The sequence below is a fragment of the Anomalospiza imberbis genome, chromosome 3 (assembly GCF_031753505.1).
Source record: "Anomalospiza imberbis isolate Cuckoo-Finch-1a 21T00152 chromosome 3, ASM3175350v1, whole genome shotgun sequence".
Lineage (NCBI taxonomy): Eukaryota > Metazoa > Chordata > Aves > Passeriformes > Viduidae > Anomalospiza > Anomalospiza imberbis.
The window spans coordinates 2369265-2392726 of NC_089683.1; the positions used below are offsets into that span (position 1 = coordinate 2369265).

The following is a 23462-nucleotide window of genomic DNA, read 5'->3' on the forward strand; positions in this document are numbered from 1 at the left end:
AGAGGTGACACAAGGAAAAACAAGAGGTTCAATCACAGAATCTTTTAGGTGGGAAAAGACCCCCAAGACCATCAAGTCCCACCTGTGACTGATCCCCACCTTGTCACCAGCCCAGAGCACTGAGTGCCACGTCCAGTCCTTCCTTGAGGACTCCAAACCTCCCTGATCAGCCCCTGACCACCCTTTCCATGGAGAAATTCCTCCTGATGTCCAGCCTGACCCTCCCCTGGCACAGCTTGAGGCCTTTCCCTCTTGTCCTGTCCTTTATTCCCTGGAAGCAAAGCCCAAATCCCACCTGGCTGCACCCTCCTGTCAGGTGTGCAGAAACAGAAATTAAATCCCTTCAGGTCATCTCATTCTTTGCTTCTCAACCTGTGTTTTATGGACCACAGCACCCTGGGAGACATCAAAGATGTCCTGTGGCCCCAGCGGGAAAAAATAACAAAATGAAAATGTAAATCCCTGGATGTGAGCAAGTAAAATCAGCAGGAATTAAACAAACAACGGGCATCCCAAGCTTAATCCAGTCTTTATTTGGAAAACCAAATAAAGGAAAACCACCGTGGCAAGGCTGCACGAGGCGTTTCCTGTTCTGCTTTTCCAGGAGGTTGGATGCTCCTTCCGTGGAAGAAGCTGAGGGACAATGATCTGGTTCACCTCCCGCCACAAGGCAGGATCTGCTCTACCTGAACCATTTACAGCAGTGTTTGTGGAACCTCAGAAGTCTCCAGATTCCACCCCTCATCCCCAGGCAAGCTGTTCCAGCAGGGAATTATCTGCAGCACTGGATTTTTCTCGTGCCTAAATTGTGTCTCCGTAACTGCAACAGGAGCCCAGGATCTCCTGCCCTCTCCAAAGTGAGCGCACGGATCAGATCACTCCCTTCCTCTTTTCTGACATCTGTGTTTATTAGGTGTTTTTACACCTCTTCTCCATCTTCCCTGCAGCACAGGGATGTTTTCCATGTTTTCTGGACCTGCTCTCTCCTCTGACTTGTTCCCAGCATTCCCAAAACGCTGTGAGCAGAACTGGGAATGACTCTGCCTTTGGGATATTTCCCTTTATTTAAGAAACTGTCAGCCTATATTCAGTTTGTGATCCACCCTCATTCCCAGTGACGTTTTCTGCAGAGCTTCTGCATCCTCGGATTCTCTCAGACGTGAAGTTTTTGGGTGTCACTCTTTCATGCAGCACTTTGCCCTCGCCCTTATCCACCTGCAGACCTTTCCAGCCTGATTTCTAAACCCCCAAAATTAATGAAACCTCTCCAAGCCTGGCATCATCTGCAGATAGAATCCAGGAATCATCGAGATTGGAAAAGCTCTCGGATCATCGGGTCCAACCATTAAATGAGGATTTGTTTTCCGTTCCATCACCTGGATATTGCTGAAAATGCTTAACAGGAGTTAGGACAGGCTTCAGCCTTCCAGTTGGAGAATAAATCCTTTACAGCTGCCCTGAGCGTGATCCCAGCCATGAAATCTAAGCTCCAGCAGCTCCATTTAGTCCAGATTTCCTGAGACCACTTGGAGAAGGTCATGGGAGCCAACGTGGAAAATCCTGCCCGGAGCAATGAGATTTCTCCTCGTGGTTCCTCTCACACAACCCCAGGCTTGGTGGGGACTTCAGAGCAGCTTTTGTGCTTCCTTTCCTTGGAATGCGGGGTGGCAGGAGCACGAGGAGAGTCAGCTCTGAAGGAGCCTTCTGAGAGCTGCTGATCCAATGTCATGGGAAGGGTGGGAAATGTGACCTTTCCCAGATGATTCAACCACTTGTGAGAGTGGTCGGAGGAAGGCTCTTCCCAGGCTTTGGCATTTCTAGATGTCCAGCAATTTCCAAGAGACCTGTTTTATGTTTTCCACTTCCTGCCTATCCCATTAAAAGCTAGTTTTTGAACAATAATCACTCAATTATTTCATTTCCTTGGTGTCCCTGAAATTCCTTATTATCAAAACACAACAAATCATGGCAAGATTATTCCCTGTAAAGACAAATGCTCCTTAAAAAATATTTGCCTGCCACCTGAGGTGCCAAGAAAAAAAAAAATCATGACTGACTTATTAAGCACAAAGAATAACCAGTTCCAAGCCAAACCAATCTATGTGTGGACTTGGTAGATAAAATGTTGTTTATTACGGATTTCAAAGACCCTCCAGCAGGCCATGGAAGCATCTCCTTTGAAGACTTCACAGACATTTCCTGGGTTTTTTTTTCCATCTCATTTCAGCTCATTCCAGGGATGGAATATGATTTCCCAACTTCAAAACTTACAGAATGTGGGAACTGAGGGAACTGACACCTTTACTCTCCTCAAAAGCAGAGCAGTCACATCAGGGAAGTGAACTACTTTTTCAAAAGAGGAGAAATTTTACATTCCCATGAGATAAATTCCTGATCATTTCCAAAATCTGCCTGTAGCAAATATTTATTTAAAGAGAAAATTTACCCATTTTCCAAGCAGGGCTCTTCTTTCTTCAAATACCTATAAAACACACAAAAACCAGAAAATTGAGTATTTAGAGGGGACTTGGTAGGTGCTGAGAAAAATCCAGCTTGAAAAACAATCCACGAAATATCAAGGGAATCGCTGAATGGTTGATTTTGGAACAAAATTATGGAGATCCTTTCATCCAAACTCCCTGATAGGATCAGCTAAAGGGGTAGCTCTGGCATGTCCATGAGTTTTGGGTATTTTATGGGATGGAGATTCCAGAACCTCCCTAAGCATCAGGTTCTCCGCTTCTTTAATCATTCCCAAATCCCTGTGCTGGATTTATTCCATAAATCCATTAATTTCTTTTACTGGAGAGCCTAGAAATGGACCCAGAATTCCTGACCTTTCCTGCAGAGATAGAAAGAACCCACATCCCTTCTCCTGCCACCTACACTCTTCCCTTGATTGTTCCTTAGTCATCCTATTGGGAATTTATCATTCCCACACTCCTGGAACCTCCTGGATTCGATGCCACATCCCTGGAAGTGTCCAAGGCCAGGCTGGACGGGGCTTGGAGCAACCTGGGACAGTGGGAGGTGTCAGGGTTGGAATTGGATGAGCTTTAAGGTCCCTTCCAACACAAAATATCCAGGGATTAGGAGGCCACAACCTCTCTGGGAAATCTCTGGGTCTCCCCACCCTTACAGCCAGGAAGATCCCATCTTCCTGGATCCCAATGATCCCATCTAAGTCTGACTTTTCCCAGTGGGAAGCCATTCCCTGTGTCGTGTCCCTCCATGCCTTGTTCCAGGTCCCTCTCCAGCTCTCCTGGAGCCCCTTTAGGCTCTGGAAGGGGCTCTGAGCTCTCTCTGGATCCTTCCCTTCTCCAGGTGAACATTTCCAGCTCCTGGAAGGGCTCTGAGGCTCCTTCTCTTCTCCAGGTGAACATTTCCAGCTCCTGGAAGGGGCTCTGAGGCTCCTTCCCTTCTCCAGGTGAACATTTCCAGCTCCTGGAAGGGGCTCTGAGGTCTCCCTGGATCCTTCCCTTCTCCAGGTGAACCCGCCAAGTTCTCCCAACATGGATCCATGGGAATTCTTCTCTCCTGGGCATGCAGTGATGGGAGGTGCCCCAGGAGCTGAACTTCCCACCTCTTTATTCCAGAAATTCCATTAATCCCGACTTGGATGCCTGAAATCCTGCATGGATTCAATCCCAACCCAGCAAACCTTCGGGAACGGGATGACAAGAGCAGCCTTTGTTCCCCAGCCACTTTGCAGTGACAATTCCCACCGAGGACGATCCATATCAAAATCCAGAGGAGGATCTCTGATGTTGACCTTTATCCATAGGGAGCCGGACCCCAAAGCGCCAACACGTGGCTCCCCACCACCACAAAACCTCCTTCAACCCTCGAGATGGTGACCTGGGAAGTGAGGGAATGATGGAAGTGATTTTTCCAGCAGACAGATCAAAGAGGGAGGAGGGGAAAAAAAGCCCGGCTTATAAGCGCACATAAAACAGCGATTAAACCGCGAGCGGGAAAACACGCTCGATCATTGTGAACTCCAGACGTGCTCTTGCTCTGACAGCCTGCAGAGATGGTTCCTGCAGAGAAGGACATTATCAGTGCTGATGTCTGCTGCAGCAGCTGACAGCTTTGGCTCTGTCTCTCCCAGCAGGAGCGTCTCTGGCGAGGGCTGGAAAATGACATTTCTTTTATTTGCGCCTTGACAGTTATTATTTCCTTTATTTGCTGGGGGGGGGACATTGGAAAAACGGAGGGGTAAAAAAACAAGAAAAAAAAAATAAAAACAACAAACCTAACAAGCTGAACCTGGAAAAAGGATTTGCCCCCAAGGAAGTGATGAATAGTCAAAGATCTGAGTTTTGGGTTGGAGGATTCCAGGGAGGAGGGAGCCGTTTATGGTCTTTGATCAAAGACAGACGAGGATTTGCTTTCAGCATTCTTGGATTCACATCTGAGCTGAGGCTCTCCCAAAGTTCTGCCTCTCCAGGCACTTGGGAGGGTTAATTAGCAACAGAATGGCCCAAATTTGGTGTAATAATCAAGCCCATGTCCTCTGCTCCAAGGCCTTGGAGCTACACCTGTGGAGTGCTCCGGGATGATTTTGGGATCTGCTCTCTCACATCCACAGCTTCAGATGGTTTGAAGATGCTCAAGCAGCTGGAAAATCCCTCCATCCTTTGCTGCAAATGCTACTGGAGGCTCTTCTGCCTCAGACCTGAATTCCTGCCCAAATCCTCTCCCGAATTCCAGTCCTTCCCAGGATGGAGTCTGCAGGGTGCTCCATCTCCCACTGCTGCTTCATCCTCACCTGCAGCACCACCCTGGAGTATCTGGGATTTCATCCCCGGTTTTGTGACCGTGAACGATTTGAGATTTGCTGATTTTGCCTCCTTTCCTTTGGCCTGACCCTGGTGGTGATCCTGCCTTTCAGCCATGGAATCATGGAATGGTTTGGGTGGGAAGGGACCTTAAAGCTCATCCAGTTCCAACCTCGACACCATCCAGCATCCCAGGGTGCTCCAAGCCCTTTCCAGCCTGGCCTTGGACACTTCCAGGGATCCAGGGACGTTGAATCCAGGAGGTTTCAGGAGTGCATGGAATCACAGAAGGGTTTGGGATGGGATAGACCTTCGGGATCATCTCTTTCCAGCCCTCTGAGAAGATGTCACATGTTAGGCAGAAATCCTTCCCTGTGAGGGTGGTGAGGCCCTGGAATGGAATTCCCAGAGAAGCTGTGGCTGCTCCTGGATCCCTGGAAGTGTCCAAGGCTGCAGCACCCTGGGATAGTAGAAGGTGTCCCTGCCCATGGCATGGGTGGAACGAGTTGGGATTTATGTTTGTCCCAACCCAAACCATTCTGGAATTCTGTAACAAGTGTACTCCTGCCATATTTGAAAATCCAGGGAAACCTACAGGAACTACCAAAGGAGGACCCACAGAATTACCCAAAATTTGTCAAGCAGCAAATTTATGACACCATAAATTCCCAGGTCTGCCCCTAACCATGGGATTTTGACGTTTCTACCTTGGACCAGCTCTGAATTCCACCGCTCCTGCCCCTCACCCCCTGTTCCGACGATTTCATTTCTCACAGATCCCATCTCTCCCTGCTTTTTCCACCCCTTCCATCCATAATTTCCTGTTCCTTCCATCTATAAATTCCTCGTCACGCTGCGTCCCAGGAGTGCAGAGAGGAGCAGATGTGTGACTGTACAAAAATGGCACCTTCTGCTTCCCCAGCTCCCTATAAATACCTCACGGAACATCTCCTGATTCCGAACGTCACAACTAATTTTGTTGCAGCTATTTTTAATTTTCTTAATTTTTTTTTTTTTTGGTTGACGCAGAGCATCATTAAGGGTATTAAAAAAGGGAATTTTTTGGCTGGGTCAGTGGTTTAAAACCTGGATCAAAAAGAAGGAAATATCTTTTATTATGAATTTCTGAGAATCTTCAAGGTTGGAAGAGACCTCCAAGGTCATCAAGTCCCACCATTAATCCAGCACCACCACATTCCCCATGTGCCAAAGGCCTTTCCAGTTCATCCCTGGCATTTTTTTCATTTTTTAATATTAATTTCTTCTATTTTCTGGGCTATTCTTGTCTATTCCTCCCTACCTGGAACATCACTGAACACTGGATTATTCAACAATCCAATATTAATCCCTAAAACTTTTGCTGCAGTTCAATCCGACTGCTTAAGGAGCAGAGGGGTAAAAAAAAAAAAAAAACAAAGGAAAGGTGGGAAAATGTGTTTCTTTAATTTCTGGTTAGGTCATGCTTTTATTGCACAGAGATGTGTATCTGCAGAAATAATGTTGGAAGGGTGCAGGAAACATCGAAATGATTCAAAGGCTGGAGAATTTGCCAGATTGAAAGGACTTCAAAGAGCTCAATCTCTTCAGTTTATCAGAAATAAAATAAATTCAGGTGTTGGCTTGAAGTGGGGTAAAAGTCCTTCCACAGGGAAAAAGTGCTGGATACAGAGGAGTTTAATTAGGGAGTGAGGGAAAAATCAAATTAATTTTAATGTCAGAGGTATCCAGACAGGAGGAAAAGCTTCATCTTTTTATGGTATAAGGGATTAATTATGAGAAAATTATTAGGAAAGTGATGAATTTTAATTTTTTAAGGAATGACAGTCCTCCACCTGCCCCAAAAAAGCAGGATTTTGTGATTTTCAGCAAAAAAAAAAATCCACCTCCTTTTTTTTTTAAGCTATTGATTTGGCAAAATAGCAGAATTTAAATCAAATTCTTGTTTAATTTAAACAGGTAAATCAGAATTTTCTATCTTTTTATTAGATTTTAAAAATTATTTTATAAATTTTTAAAATAAAATGTATATATTATATATATATATATATTTACACATCATGAGGAGTTTGTGTGTCTGATATCTCCATATTTCTAACAGGTAACAAAATCTCCAAGTTCTTATTCCGTTTCCCATGACCACCTTTGACTCACACTTTGGGGTGAAACTGGAGGCTTTTGGAGCAAAAAAAGCGCACCATTTTGTGTCTTTCAGCAAAAAAGAAAAAATCCTCTTTAAAAAAAAAAAACAAATTAATTGGCAAAATAGCGGTATTTAACTCAAATACTTGTTTGCTTTAAATGGGTAAATCAGAATTTTCCATATTTTGAGGTTCGATTTTATATACATTTATATATCTTAAAGATGTTATATAGATTTTAGATAGATTTTAGATTTATTTTAAGACTTCAGATTTTTAAATATTTTTTATTTTAGATTTTTTTAATATCTTTATATGTCATATATCTCCATACTTCTAACAGGGAACAAAATCTCCAAGTTCTTAACTCCATTTCCCATGACCACCTTAGACTCACACTCTGTTTGCTCTGGGGTGAAACTGGAGGCTTTTGGTGCAAAAAAAAAAAAAAAAAACAAACCACAATTTTGTGACTTTCAGCAAAAAAATTCCTCTTTTTTTTTTTTTTTTAAATCCCAAATTATTTGGCAAAATAGCAGTATTTAAATCTAATACATGCTTGCTTTCAATAGGTAAATCAGAATTTTCCATTCTTTGGTGTTAGATTTTATATACATTTATATATCATAAAGATTTTATATAGATTTTATTTTAGATTTTTTTTTTTAGAGTTTTTATATCTTTATGTGTCATATATCTCCATGTTCTTACTCCATTTCCCGTGACCTCCACAGGGAAAAATCCAACAAATTAAATTTTTCCCGGGCTTGGGAATTGGTGAAATTTAGGATTTTGAGACTATTCCAAACCGACAGGACACGATCCTGAGGGAATAAATCCTCGAGTTGGCTTTGCCTTGAGGGGTTGGGCTGGATGATCTCTGGGAGCTCTGGAATTCCGTGATTCCCAGAATTTCAGGGGTTTTTTTTTTGGGAACTTGCCTTGTCGTTCATGAGCTGGTGGTTCAGGGGAGTCCACGAGCTCAGCCGGAGCCGGAGCTTGGAGCCATCCGGGTTTCTGGGAGGCGCAAACGCCATGGGGAGGGTGGATCCTCCTTCACAGGATGGTGGCTAAAAAGAGAAAAAAGGTGGAAAAAATAGAATTTTAACGAGGAATCCAGTGGAACAAAGGTGGGCGTTATCCCTGTGCCATTCCTTCGTTTTTATGGGAAAAAAATAGAATTTTAACGAGGAATCTAGTGGAACAAAGGTGGGCGTTATCCCTGTGCCATTCCTTCGTTTTTATGGGAAAAATCTAATTTTAACAGGGAATCCAGTGATTTCATGGAAGAAGCATGAACGTTATCCCTGTGCCATTCCTTCATTTTCATGGAAAAATTTATAATTTTAACAAGGAATCCAATAGAACAAAGATGGGCGTTCTCCCTGTGCCATTCCTTAGTTTTCATGGAAGAAAAAGTAACTTTGAGAGAGAATCCAATGATTTCGTAGCATTTCATGTGCAATGGTTTCATAGCACTTTTTGTTGTGGAAAAAAGAATGATTTTAACAAGGAATCCAATGATTCTATAAAACAACGTCCATTCCATGGACATTATACCTGTGCTATTCCTTCGTTTTCATGGAAAAAAATAGAATTTTAACAAGGAATCCAGTGAATCCATAGAACAAACATGGGCGTTATCCCTGTGCCATTCCTTCTTTTTCATGGGAAAAATAGAATTTTAACAGAGAATCCAATGGAACAAAGATGGACAATATCCCTGTGCTGTTCCTTTCTTTTTATGGGAAAAATTATAATTTTTAAAAGAAACCCAATGGAACAAAGATGGGCGTTATCCCTGTGCAATTCCTTCATTTTTGTGGGATAAAATTTAATTTTAACAAGGAATCCAGTGATTCCATAGAACAAAGATAGGCGTTATCCCTGTGGCATTCCTTAGTTTTCGTGGAAAAAATTAATTTTAACAAGGAATCCAGTGATTCCATAGAACAAAGATGGGTGTTATCCCTGTGCCATTCCTTCGTTTTCATGGAAAAAATTTAATTTTAACAAGGAATCCAGTGATTCCATAGAACAACGTCCATTCCATGAATGTTATCCCTGTGCCATTCCTTCATTTTAATGGAAAAATAAAATTTAAGAGGGAATCCAGTGATTTCATGGCATTTCACATGCACTGGTTTCAAACCTTTTTTTTTTTTTGTGGAAAAAAGAATGATTTTAACAAGGAATCCAATGATTCCATAGAACAAACATGGGCGTTATCCCTGTGCCATTCCTTCTTTTTCATGGGAAAAATAGAATTTTAACAGAGAATCCAATGGAACAAAGATGGACAATATCCCTGTGCTGTTCCTTTCTTTTTAATGGAAAAATTATAATTTTAAAAAGGAACCCAATGGAACAAAGATGGGCGTTATCCCTGTGCAATTCCTTCATTTTGTGGGATAAAATTTAATTTTAACAAGGAATCCAGTGATTCCATAGAACAAAGATAGGCGTTATCCCTGTGCCATTCCTTAGTTTTCATGGAAAAAAAAATAATTTTAACAAGGAATCCAGTGATTCCATAGAACAAAGATGGGTGTTATCCCTGTGCCATTCCTTCGTTTTCATGGAAAAAAGATTAATTTTAACAAGGAATCCAGTGATTCCATAGAACAACATCCATTCCATGAACGTTATCCCTGTGCCACTCCTTCATTTTTATGGGGGGAAAAAAATACAACAGGGAATCCAACGATTTTATAGCACACAAATGGCACAAAACGGAGAAATAATTTGAAATTAAGGTGGAGTGAGGCTTTTTGATTTTGTGTAGCCGCAATATCCATGAGATTAAAGTCTTGGAAGTGCCCAAGAACCAGTGGGAAAGGGCTTGGAGCAACCTGGATCAGTGGAAATTGTCCCTGCCCATGGGTGAGGGAGGAATGGGATGAGCCCTAAATTCTTTTCCAACCCCAAACCATCCTGGGATTCCGGGATTTCCCACTGGAACCTCCGTGCACTAATAAAGAATTAATAATTAATTAATAATTAAGCAGGTCTTCCCCATCACAAGTGTTAATGGCTATTCCTTTGAACAGGTGGAATCAGGATCCCCAAAAAATGTGGATGTGGCACCTGAGGACGTGGTTTGGTGGTGACCACAGTTGATGGCTGGACGTGGTGACCCCAAAGGATTTTTCCACCCTGGACAAGTCCATGATTTTTGCAGGTATTTCCACATCAAGTAAATCAGATATTTACCAGAATCTCCAGAAATATGGAGGAATCAGACATCTCCCAAAAATCAGACATTTTACCAAAATCTCAAAATCTCCCCCTTTTGGGACACCAAACGTCTGAATTTGGTCCAGACAAACCAATTTTTCCATAAATCCCTTCCCAAACATAGGAAAAGGGATTTTTTTTTTCCCCTTCATCCTCTCTCCTGCAGTTAATTCCTCACCTCAGCTCTCCAATTTCCAGGCTGGAGCCTTAAGGAGCCTCAAAACCAAATAATTTCTTTACCACATTAAAAAAACATCTCCGTTCCCTGCATAAATTTATTCAGCAATTTTTTTCTCTAAATACCTCAGATCGCTTTAAAGCTCCACGGTGGCAGGACGGATAATGGGATTTTTGGGACAAAAGAAAGGGAAATCCATGAATTAAATCCCATATTGTGTTACCAGCCTGTGCTGAAGCCAAGCACATCAAAACCCACCCAGAAAAAGGGTTTTTGTAGCTACTCTCAGACCCCTATTTCTTACCCAGACAAAATTCCTCTCTATTTCAATGGATTCATCTTCAGAAATCACTGCGGGATCTGTCTGGGCACATCAATTTTATGCTTAATTTTTCCTTCCTTTCTTAAGTTTTTATGAAGTCAATAAAATATATAAAAAAAAACCAAAAAACCCAACAACCAAACAAAAGAAACCCAAAAAACAAGGGGGAAATGGAACAAAAAACCACGCGCACACACACAAAAAAACACCCACAAAAAACCCAAAAAAGCAAACAAACAAACCTCAAAAAACCAAAAACAAACAAACAACAAACCCCAAAACAAAAAACAAAGCACAAAAAACCCCCCAAAAAACCTAAAGAAAAATAGCATTTTCCTCTCCATGCTCAGGAAATAAATTTGTTACAAAAATCTTGAGGTTTTTTTCTCCTTTTTAAATGTGGTTTTTTTTTTTTTTTTTTTTTTTTTTTTTGGGATACAGCTCCTAAAATAAATAACAAATTACCTCACTGATTTAAAAAAGCTGAAGGACTCACCAAGGTTTCACATCCACCTTCTTGTGCAAGCGAGTAGGTGGATTTTGGGATGGATTTGGGATCATTCCCTGCCTCGTTTCTGTTTTGTTTCCCTGCAATTTCAATGCCCAGGGAAGAGAAACAGCTCAGCTGCCAAAAAAACAGGTCCAGGCACCCGTGTCCTGTTTTTCAGGGACAGCTTTGGCCATTAGTCACAAACCCCACGTTCCTGTGCCAGGTTTCCTCAGGGATTTGGGATCTTGGGGCTGGAGCGTTCCCAAAGCAGCTCCGAGGATTGGGAGCCTTTGGGAGCCCTAAAGAGGCAAAAGTGTGGCTCAGGATCTGGGCAAAGTCTGTCAGAAACCTTCAGGATCTGGGAAAAGTCTGTCTGAAAATTCAGGATTTGGGAAAAATGTGAAACTTCAGGATTTGGGAAAAGTCTGTCTGAAAATTCAGTATTTGGGAAAAATGTGAAACTTCAGGATGTGGGAAAAGTCTGTCTGAAAATTCAGGATTTGGGAAAAATGTGAAACTTCAGGATCTGGGAAAAGTCTGTCTGAAAATTCGGGATCTGGGAAAAATGTGTCTGAAAATTCAGGATTTGGGAAAAATGTGAAACTTCAGGATCTGGGAAAAGTCTGTCTGAAAATTCAGGATCTGGGAAAAATGTGAAACTTCTGGATTTGGGAAAAATCTGTCTGAAAATTCAGGATCTCGGAAAATTCTGAAACTAGGATCTGGGAAAAGTCTGTCAGAAAGTTCAGGATTTGGGAAAATGTGTTAGAAACCTCAGGATTTGGGAAAAGGCAGTCTGAAACTTCAGGATCTGGGAAAAATGTGAAACTTCATGATCTGGGAAAATCTGAAACTGGAGGATCTGGGAAAAGTCTGTCGGAAACTTCAGGATCTGGGAAAAATGTGTCTGAAACGTCAGCATTTGGGAAAAGTCTGTCTAAAACCTTCAGGATCTGGGAAAATCTGTCTGAATATTCAGGATCTGGGAAAATTCTGAGACTAAGATCTGGGAAAAATGTCTGAAACTTCAGGATTTGGGAAAAGTCTGAAACCTCAGGATTTGGGAGAAGTCTGTCAGAAACCTCAGGATTTCGGAAAAGTCTGTTTGAAACGTCAGGATCTGGGAAAATGTGAAACTTCAGGATCTGGGAAAAGTCTGAAACTGCAGGATCTGGGAAAATTCTGTCTGAAACTGCAGGATCTGGGAAAATTCTGTCTGAAACTTCAGGATCTGGGAAAATTCTGTCTGAAACTTCAGTATTTGGGAAAATTCTGTCTGAACCTTCAGGATTTGGGAAAAGTCTGTCTGAAAATTCAGGATCTGGGAAAATTCTGAGACTAGGATCTGGCAAAACTCTGTCTGAACCTTCAGGATCTGGGAAAAGTCTGTCTGAAACTTCCTCACGTGGAGAAGTGGAGGGGCAGGCCTGGATCTCTTCTCTCTCCATCTGTAGGACCCCAGGGAAAGGCTGGATTAGGGTGGATTTTAGGAAAAAGTTCTTCCCCTGGAGGGTGCTGGGGCTGGAAGAGCTCCCCAGGGAACGGTGACATCCCCAAAGCTGCTGGAGCTCCAGGACAACGCTGCCAGGGATGCACAGGGTGGGAATTTTGGGGTGTCTGTGCAGAGCCAGGGGTTGGATTTGATGATCTGGGTGGGTCACCTGGAGAAGTCACGTTCCATAATTCCATAATAATTCATAATAATTCCATAATAATTCCATAATAATTCCATAATAGTTCCATAAAGCTGCACAAGCCACAGAACTGCCTGGATTGGAGTGGATATTTGAGTATTTAGTGAAATTCCTCAAAGCTGCACATGCTGGGGCTTGGTGCTCCCTTAGGAGCTCATTCATGGAATGGTTTGGGTGGGAAGGGACCTTAAAAATCATCCAGTTCCACCTTTTTCCATGGAAAAGCAGCTGGAATTCTGAGCAGGGCTGGGATCGAGAGGCTGCTCAGCCAAGGCCTCGCTTTTCTTCTGCAAGATTCGTTATCTTTGGACTGGCTGCCCAAAACAACATTCCAGAGATTGCTCCAGCTCGTTCTTCCCACATCCCGGGATGAAATTAGGCTCAGGTGATCCCAAAACATTCCAGCAGCAAGAAGACAGGAGGGGAGGTTAACAAGGATCAGGCCTTAAATAGACATCGGGAAAATGTTGGTTCGTTGCCCAAGGAGGAAAAGATACTGAAACACAGTGCCCAAAAGAAAAAAACCAATTTTCATTGTGAAAAAAATGAAAAGGAACTGTAGGAGCAGGTGGCAGGTGTGGTAAATATCAGTGCAAAGAGATTTGTGGGGAAAAAAACCCCAGTTTTTGTGAGTTTATACAGGGTTAAAAAGAGCAAAATTGCCAGAGTCCCTAGGAATGGTTCACAGTTGGGATGGGAGGGATCCAAGAAATTTGGATATGAAGGAGACACAAAGTTTCACAGGGCAGGAGATGGGAATGGTGCCTTCCCACAGCAGGAAAATTTCACTTGGAAACCACTGGAAATACCTCCACCGATTCCAGTACAAGTTGGAATTTTAAAATGGTTTAAAAAGTAAGTGATTCTGTTGAAGAAAGCTCAGTGATCCATAATGATCATATCCCATTAACCAGGGGCGTTGGAATAATTTCCTTTACCTGGGCTAATCTCAGTTTAACCATGGGCTGAAATCAATAATAATCAATAATCAATAATCCTGCAAGGCTGGGACATTTCCAAGGATTCCAGCGTGCTTTCCAAGCAATTCCCTGAGCTTCTTTTGTTTGCATGATGCCTTTAAACCCCCGTCATTGGAGACTGCCTTCATGGGATCACAGAATTGTTCAGGCTGGGGAAAGACCTCTGGGATCAGCAAATCAAAACACAAACCCAGCCCTAATCCATGTCCCCAAGTGCCACATCCTCGTGGTTTCTGGACATTCCCAGGGATGGGGATTCCACCACTGCCCTGAGCAGCTGCTCCAATGCTTGACCACCCAAATATCCAACCTGAGCCTCCCCTGGCACAGCTTGAGGCCGTTCCCTCTCCTCCTGTCCCTGTTCCCTGGGAGCAGAGCCCGACCTGGCTGTCCCCTCCTTTCAGGGAGTTGTGCAGAGCCACAAGGTCCCCCCTGAGCCTCCTTTTCTCCAGGCTGAGCCCTTTCCCAGCTCCCTCAGCCTCTCCTGGTGCTCCAGCCCCTTCCCCAGCTCCGTTCCCATCCCTGGACACTCTCCAGCCTCTCAATGTCCTTCTTGTCCCAGAGCTGTCCCCAGCCCTGGAGGTGCCCCAGCAGTGCCAGCCCAGGGGACAGCACTGCCCTGGCCCTGCTGCCACCCCAGAGCTGGGACAGCCCAGGTGCCACCGGCCTCTTGCCCACCTGGGCACGCCCATCCATAGGGATCTGTGAGGGTGCAAACGCCGGGAACACCGCTGCCCTGCCGTTGTGCAGAGCTCCCGCTGGCGTTTCCCACCGGCGTTCCCCACCTTCCTCCCCGCACCCCGAATCCGTTATCCCCTCCGCCTTCCCGACGGAGCTTGTGCCACCTCCCAGCGCATTTTGTATCCCCGCCCCGCCGTGCCGCGCTGCGGCTGTCCCCCTGTGGCGACGCTCCACACCCCCAGTGTCCCCTGGGACGTGTCCGCTCGTGCCCCACCGCAGCGACACCCCCTCCCCACGCCCCCCCGGGGGTCCTGGGTGCCTCCGTGCCCCCCCGTGTCCTCTCACCTTCCTCCTCCCGCCTGCGGACGCCGCCGCCTCCTCCTCTTCCTCCTCCCCCCCGTCCGCATCCCGTCGCTATGGCAACCCCTGGGGGGGCGGCGCCAGCCAATCAGCTCCCGCCTCCTCCTCCCGCCCGTCCGCATCCCGTCTCCGCGGCAACCCCGGGGGGCGCCAGCCAATCAGAGCCCCCCCAGCGGGGTTACAGCGGCCGGGGGTTCCGATCTACCTAGCAACCAGCCCGGCGCGCTCTGATTGGCTGGGCGGCGAGGAGTGGGCGGGGCGAGATGGCGCGGGGGGGCGTGTCCTCGTGGGGGGCGTGGCCGGGCGCTGCCGCCGCCGTCGCCGCCGCCGCCGCCGCCAGCCGAGGGGCGCGCGCGGGACCGTGAGGGCGGCGGGAGCCGCGCAGGTAACGGGGACACGGCGGGGCCGCGCCGCCCTCCGGGGCTCGTCCTGCCCGCCCCGGGGCTCGTCCTGCCCGCTCCGGGGCTCGGCGGCCGTGCAGCGGGGCGGCCGCGCAGCGCCCTGCGGCCGGCAGCGCACCCGGGGGGATGCCGGTGCTGCGCTCGGCGGGCGGAGGACGGGGGGATGCCGGCCCCTGAGCGCCGCGAACGGGCCGGATCCGCTCCCCGTGAGGCCGGGGATGCCGGCCCGGGCTCCCCGTGCCGTAGTGCGGTGCGGCGGCCCCGGGGAGGGGATGCGGGTGCCTCGCCGCCCTTGGCTGAGGGCTCGGGGATGCGGGAGCCTCGCCGCCCTTGGCTGAGGGCTCGGGGGATGCCGGAGCCTCGCCGCCCTTGGCTGAGGGCTCGGGGATGCGGGAGCCTCGCCGCCCTTGGCTGAGGGCTCGGGGATGCGGGAGCCTCGCCGCCCTTGGCTGAGGGCTCGGGGGTGCCGGAGCCTCGCCGCCCTTGGCTGAGGGCTCGGGGATGCGGGAGCCTCGCCGCCCTTGGCTGAGGGCTCGGGGGTGCCGGAGCCTCGCCGCCCTTGGCTGAGGGCTCGGGGATGCGGGAGCCTCGCCGCCCTTGGCTGAGGGCTCGGGGGTGCCGGCGCTGTCCGTGCTCTCCCCGGGTCCCTCCTGCTCCCTCCCCGGCTCCGCTGCTGCCCGCGCCTCGGCCGTGCGGCGGCGGTGCGAGGGGATGCTGGTGCCGCCGGTGCACTTGTTCCTTGTGCCTTTCCAAAAGGAGCCCCGGCTCGGCCGGCAGCCTGCGTGCTTCCCATGCCGGGGAGCTGCAGGATTTCCCTCTCCAGGCCCTTCCCGTGGAATAGGAGCTCGCGGGCAGAGGTGACAGAGCTGTCCCTCCATCCCTGCCCGTGGTGCAGGGTTTGGGATTAGATGAGCTTCAAAGTCCCCTCCGACCCAAACCATTCCACGATTCCATGACAAACATGGAAAATGATTGGGTTGTTTCTGCCTTTCCATCCTCCCTCTTTGCTCCTGATTGAAATAGGGGGTGTGGGGGATTCCGGTGTGGTGCAGGAGTGGAACAGCGCTGGAGTTTCTTTCCCACTAATTCAATAGAATGGGGTTGGGAGAATAATTTATTCTCCTTTTGTGGGTGGGAAAGGGCTGGGGAAGTGCAATGAATGAGTTCCTCTCCTTTCTCCAGGGTCAGAATTGGGTGGGGAATGGCTGAGAGGACATTTTCCTCTCCTCCAGGAGGAGTCTGGTTTGTTGTTTCATCTCCCCATTTCTCTGGGATAGGTAACTGAGAATTAATCCCATATTTTCATTCTAAAGCCTGATGAGCTTTTCTTTTTCCTCATTGCTCCCCGAGGGACTTTGAAATTTAGTTTTTGAAAAAAAAAACCTCCTTGTGGGAATCAACCCTTTCTCCTCCTGATTTTCGCTGTTTATAATAATTGCCTGTGCATGTCTTAATTAATCCTTTCCAGCAAGAGTGGGATGGGCTTCTCCTGCTGATAAATAATGTAAAAATCCACAACCACAGCAACAAACTGCTCCTTTTGCCTGCGTTTTCTTTCCAGTGCTTGTGGTGGGAGGGGAGGCCTCCCCTTCTCTTTTCATCCCTGGTGTCATCGAAAGTGCTTTGTTTTTCTGTACATACAAAAATAACCACAAAATCTCCTATGCAGAGGCTTAACAAAGAGTGCACAAACTGGATCTGTGGTGAGGAGCTCTCCTGACACTCAGGGTTGCTTATTACAGCACCCATCTGTCTGCACCAATTAATGGATCACCCATGGGCTGCTCTGCAAAACCCGGGGCTCCTTTCGCAATGGAATCCTTCTCTTTTTTGCTTCATTTCGCCTGGAATTATTTCAGTTTTCCCAGGGCCACGTTGTCCATTTTCTTGTGCTTTCCCTCCTCCTAAATACATTCTTAATTTTTATTTATGATACTCAGAATGACTATCTTAAATATGACAATTTTTTCTGCTTTTTGCATAGTTAAAACTTGTTTTTTTTTTCTTTGTGGCTCATTGAATCTTTGTTTTTCCATGTTTTCTTCAGCTTGAGGCTGTGGGGAAGGCAGAGGAGAGGTGGATGTGTTTGGATCCTGCTGTTTTGTGTGTCATTAATAGGACTTCCATGGAGCATTCCTGGACTTTTTCCCAAAACTCCAGATCCTGACCTGGATTTGCCCATTTTTATGGTGCAGACTTTAAGTGGTGCGAGCACAGTTCATCTTAGGTTGCTTCTGAACCCTTTTTGGGAAGGTTTTTTTACAGATCACTGTGATTACACCTCAATTACAGTGAGCAAAAAAAAAAGTCCCTTGCTCATCCACTCTGCAAGGTGACCTCACTCAAACTGGGGAATAAAATCCTTTGGCGTTGATTTAGGAGAAACAAAAGAAAAATTGTGAATCCAGAGTTCTAGAGATGCCAACAAACTCAAAAAGCTTTTTTTTTTTTTTTTTTTTGGAGTTTGGGGAACTGTTATTAAACCCAAGGGAATGGATTCCAAGGGGGATTAAGCGCCTTGTCCAACATGGGATCACAGACTGGTTTGGGCTGGAAGGAACCATTTAGGAACCATTTATTTCCAGTCTTTCTGCCAGAGAACTTCACAAAACGGAGCAGGGATTGGTTTTATCTGTGTGTAACTCCTGACCTCCTGCTCAGGAGCTGGGGATGTGCAGGAAGGCTCCAGGCTGGTGATGCTCCCTGGCAGGTGGGGCAGTTCAGCTCCTTCTTTCTTCCCAGAGCTTGCCAAGTTACTGCAAAGTCCATCTGAGAAACTGCATTTTTTTCAGTCAGAAGGACACAACTTTTCAGGGTCATATCATCTTGAAACTGGCCTAAGCCCAGGTGTGGTTACACAGAACGTGTGTTAAATGTTGTGCTTGATTTGGATCTCTTTAAACTCAGTGTGTTGACTCTTCACAGCAACATTTCCTTCAGAATATGAGCTGAGATTTGAGCTCTGTTGCTTCTACCACTCCAGGTGTGTAGGTAGTTCTCTTTTTCCCTTTTTTTTTTTTTTTTTGGCTCATGGTTTGTTTTTCCTGGCTTTGGAGCTTCTCCTATTTCTATTTTTTCCCTTATTTCAGTGCTGCCTCAGCCACGACTTCTCCTCTGAGAGGGAGAAGCAGCCTGTGAAAGCAAAGCTGTCAATAAACTGAATTTAACGTGGTTATCTTTAGCAGCTTGGTCTTTTTTTTCCCCCGTTTGCATGTTTGTTTTTAACCAGCCTGTCTCCAAAAAGCTCCAGCCAAACCCTTTCCCCTCTCACAGAAAAGCCCAGAATTGTTTAGGTTGGAAGGAACTCCTCGAGATTATCCAGTCCAACCCACAAACTGCACTGAGGGTTTAAAACCTTAATTTTTCTGACCATAAGATGGGCCTGTGTAAATAAAAATGTGCATAGCAGCACATGTCTGGTAATTAAATTCTTCCTATCTCTCACTACAGGCAGAAAGGAAAAACCTTTTCCAAGGAAAAGCTCTGTTCTCTCAAGATTGGGAATCTGTTCAGATCTGTGGTTGCCTGCTTTTGGGAATATTGATGGAATATTTGGGATTTTCTAAATTTCTGTTACTTCTTTAACAATAATTCACTTTAAAGCAGCTGCTTAGAGACTGGATTTTGCAAATGTTACCATTGCAAGACAAAATTGTTGTTTAAAATGGGCTTTTTTTTTTGCACTCTTCTCTTGGGGCCCTGTGAATGGAGAGGAGGATGGATGTGTGCCATTAAAATGGGTTTGGAACAACAACAACAACAACAAAAGCAGATTAAAATGCCACATTTGAGCCCAGGTAGCCAAACCTCTCTGGGCAGGCCAGTGGCGAGCTGGGACTTGTGGGGTTGGTGGTGCTGGTGACTGGATTTGTGTTTTTGTTTTATAATTATTCCTCAGGAGTTCCGAGCACCGAGATGCTATCGGTGGGAGTGAGTCACAAACAGCCTGGTTTCAGCGTGGCCAAGCTGAAAGTGTGGGGCTTTCTAAAAATATTCTGTCCTAATCAGTACGATCCCCATGTTTTCACCATTTTTGGGTGCTTTTCTTCCACTGAATTTTTCTGTCTTGCATTCAATTCGTCCGTCTTCCATTCATTTCCTCCAGAAATTTTTAAAAAAATCAGGATTAAAACTGGCAGAAGGACCTTGTAGGAGAACTTGAAGCAGTTTGTCTGCCAGCTTAGGAAATGAGAGGTAAAATATTTTAATATTTTCATGGATTCCCAGGTTTCTCAGTGTGTTCTCTCTGTTGTGTTTTGTGCTCCAGGTTTTCCAGGAAAAAAGCCGGAAGCCCCTGGAGCGCTGCCCTGTCACCATGGGCTCCACAGTGTGGGAATGTGGTTGAAACCTCAATATTTAATTCATGACACAGAGGACTGAGAGGGGGGAAAAAAAGGGGAAGATTTCTTCTGGAACCTGTCTGGATTGAGCTGAGGATGTTGAACACAGAAACTCTTCCAGCTGGGAGGAACCTCAAGCAAGGCCTGGAAACATTTTGGTGAAATAGATTTCGAATCCATGAGGAGCTGGAAGATCTGCTGGCCCCGTTGCTGGGGTGGAAGGATGGCTGTGGGCTGGGTGCTGTGCTCCCTGTGGGTTTTGGGGGTCTGGGTGGCCCCCACAGGAGGGCACAGCCTGTTCTCCTGCGAGCCCATCATCCTCAGGATGTGCCAGGACCTGCCCTACAACACCACCTTCATGCCCAACCTCCTCAACCACTACGACCAGCAAACAGCAGCTCTGGCCATGGAGGTAAACCTGGTTTTTTTTCCCCATAAATACATATTTTTATTAGTATTTCTTTAGTATATATCTTTTCATTATTATATATTTATTATTTTCATAAATGTATCTTTATATATTTAATTTTGGCCTTTAGTTCACCAGTAATTGATAAGACAATCCAAAGGGAGGAAAATAAAAAGCAAGGTAATGAATAATTCAAATATAACCCCAAATATCATATTCTAAATAGTCAAAATATTCCATGACTACAGGTCCTGCCTAATTGAGTACCACTGAGTGGGAAATGCTTATTTTAAATACCTAAAGTCTGATTCACACAAGACTTCTTCAGTCTATTTTCCATCCTACCCAAGGAGCTTCCTCACTTGATACTCTGTGATGAGGCTAAAATGAATGGAAATTCAGAATATTAAGGTATTCTGTGATAAGACTGAAAGGAATGGAAATTCCTTTGTATGGATCAAGTACTCGCTCTCAACCTGCTCAAAATTCCGTGAGGGGTTTGTGCAGGTTTGGTTTATTTGTATTTTTTAAAGTACCTGGGATTTACCTTGTGGGTAAATCTGTGAGAAATGAAAGAATAATGCTGTTTTTTCATCTTGGAATGCTCTTCCTGACAGCACAGATCCTGAATTTCATTGTTCTTGTTCAATAATATAAAGCTTTAGCTTTGTGTGCTTTGTGTGTGGAAGAGTTTGGAATTAAATGTGGTGGATTTTTAAAAACTGAGGTTCTTTCCCTTAAATTTCTTTGGAGGAACTGTGGCCTTGGATTGCAGTGGCTCCTTTGGATGGGCCTGAAGGTTCTGATTATCCTGAATACAAAGCAAAAGGAGTGAATATTATTGTGAAATTGAGAAAAAGGAGTGAATTTTGTTATAAAACAGAGCAAAATGAGTGAATTTTGTTGTGAAATAGAGCAAAAAAGGAGTGAATTTTATTGTAAAACAGAGCAAAATGAGTGAAATAGAGCAAATGGAGTGAATTTTATTGTAAAACAGAGCAAAATGAGTGAATTTTGTTGTGAAATTAGAGCAAATGGAGTGAATTTTATTGTAAAACACAGCAAAATTAGTGAATTTTGTTGCGAAATCGAGCAAAAGGAGGGGATTTTGTTGTAGAATTGGTTCTAGCGAATTCTGAGGCGCTGGAGCAGAATTCCCAGAGGATCCCTGGGAGTGTCCAAGGAGAGGTTTTGGAGCACCCTGGGACAGTGGGAGGTGTCAGGGCTGGAATGGGATGGGATTTAAGGACCCTTCCCACCCAAACCACGCTGGAATTCAATAATTTCATTTATTTATTTATTCTCTAACCTATTGGAAACCATTTGTTGCTGCTTTCCTTCAATCCCCCTTCGGACTGTGCTGTACTCAAACCCTCCTGAGGTTTTGGAAGGCTCAGTTTTTATCCCCCAGGCTTTTCCTCTCCCGATGGAATCATTCCAGCTCTCTCCCTGCAGTGTCCTTCTCCAAGTGCTGGCCTTCCTTCCTGCGATTTTGCTGCTTCATTCCTGGGATAATTTGAATTCCCTTCCCCTCTCCCTTTTTTCCCTAGCCTTGTCCTTGTCCAGAGCACGTCACACCACTGATGATTTAAAATCCCATTTTTCCCTGATAATGGCCAACATCCTGCTCATTTTTCAGCCTTTTTGTTGCTTTCAGACAACTGTCAGAAACATAATTTTTATTTAAAACCCATTTGCTGAAAGGAATAATTCCGTGGAGCCCCAGCCTGAGCCAGAACAATCCTGGTGCAATTACCCCGATTTTTGTGGGAGCTTTCCCCGTCGGAAAAGGGAACTGAGGAGGGCTCAGCGTTGCTTCTCTGCCCTCTGTGGTGCAAAAACTCGAGTTAAAAGCAGAAATTACCTGGCACAAAAGGCTGCAATTCACACCAAAGCCATTCTTAGGCTCAGCACGGGGTGCGTGGGTGGCATGGGTGTGTTTAACACTCCCCTTTTTGCCAATAAAATCAGCATTTAAGGCGGTAATTCCAGGCTGGGGAGGGATTGTGGGCCACTTCTGAGTGAAGGTGAATGCTGTGAGGAAAACAGAGCTTCATCAAGATTCAATTCTTCCAATTCAGAGCTTTGGGAACCCAAAAAAGGACTGAAAATCCACAGTGTTTCATAATTATGTTCCCATTCCTTGTATTAACTCAGATTGCACTTTAATATAGACTTCAGAAGAGGGAATATTTTTATTATTTGGCTTTTTAAGTGTTATTTAACGACTCAGTTGTTGTGGAGCGCTCAAATGCTGGGCTGTTAAATGTTAATATTGCATTGTGGCATTTTCTGGGAACATCTCTGGTCTCCAAGTCCCCTCCCTGGTTGTTGTGAAGATAAAATAATGTAGAAACAGAATCAGGGTGGTTCATTTTGTGTACTGGAGGGAAGGCCTTGTCAGCCTCTCATTTCCAGAACTTCTTTTTCACAGCAGTTCCCGATAAAAAAAAAATTAAAAAAAGAAAAATTCAGTTGGTTTGTACTCAAAAGGATGCAATAAAACAAAGAGTGGAAGTGAAGCAAAAATGAGAATTATTGTTAAGCTGTTGTCTTGCCATCAATAAATTCAGTGGACTTCTCTTCCAGTACTGCTGATTGCTTAAAAACTTACATATTATCTCTTGAAAAAATCAGTTAAATTGCATTTTTGAGACTTTAAGCTGATGTAATTCCTTCATAAGTATATTAAAGTCACATCATCAGGTTAGAGAATCAGCAAAATCTGGGAATGCCAGAAAGGTCTGGGATAAAGGAAACATTAAAGCTCATCCAGTTCCAACCTGGACACCTCCCACTACCCCAGGTTACTCCAGCCTGGCCTTGGGCACTTCCAGGGATGGGACAGCCACAAATCCTCTGGGAATTCTCTTCCACAGCCTCCCCACCTTCCCAGGGAAGGATTTTTTCCCAACATCCCCTCTAAATCTCCCTTTTTTCAGCCTCTTGAATATGGAATATTCCATCAGGGTCCCTCCACTGCTAGAGTCAGTTCCTGCTCCTTGATTCACTCCTGGGAAGGGTAATTCTTTCAGCTCTGTGCTTTAATCCAGGAGGATTGGAGCGGGGGCTGCTGCTTCCAGGGGCTTGGAGCATTATTTTATTCCCGAATATCCCTGAAGCATCTCGGTGCTTTTGGCAGAGGACAGACACCAATCCAGCCTGGCTATGGCCGAGACTGAAATGAGATTTATTTTGCCTCTGCTGCAAAAAAATGTTGCCTCTGCTCTTCTAAAAGCAGCAGTAAAGGAGTGGTGAGTCCCCAGTGATGAGGAGCTGCTGTCCAGGGCAGGAATTTCCCAGCTCCTCTGGAATTCCTGGGATGAGCTGTCCAGAGCTGGGAGCTGTCCAGGGATTCCGGAGGGTCGCTCCTCCTTCCCTGTGGTGCTCGCACACCCAGCGTGCTCTGAGGTGTCTGTGACATTTTCTGTAACCTGCTGACAGGCTGCTT

General features: G+C 45.5%; 2 protein-coding genes across 2 annotated transcripts in view; one reads left to right on the forward strand and one right to left on the reverse strand.

The window, feature by feature from the left end:
- The window catches only part of FBXO16 (F-box protein 16), a 29609-nt gene extending 21636 nt beyond the window's left edge, over nucleotides 1-7973 (reverse strand). Inside the window, 2 exon segments of the mRNA XM_068183132.1 lie at nucleotides 2447-2482; nucleotides 7861-7973. Of these exon segments, the coding sequence (XP_068039233.1) occupies nucleotides 2447-2482; nucleotides 7861-7956 (132 nt within the window). The 5' untranslated portion in view covers nucleotides 7957-7973.
- Nucleotides 7974-19512: 11539 nt separating this feature from the next.
- Nucleotides 19513-23462, forward strand: part of FZD3 (frizzled class receptor 3) — a 40703-nt gene continuing 36753 nt past the window's right edge. The window contains exon 1 of the mRNA XM_068183134.1: nucleotides 19513-20014. Within this exon, the coding sequence (XP_068039235.1) occupies nucleotides 19781-20014 (234 nt within the window). The 5' untranslated portion in view covers nucleotides 19513-19780. The remainder of the gene's footprint in view (nucleotides 20015-23462) is intronic.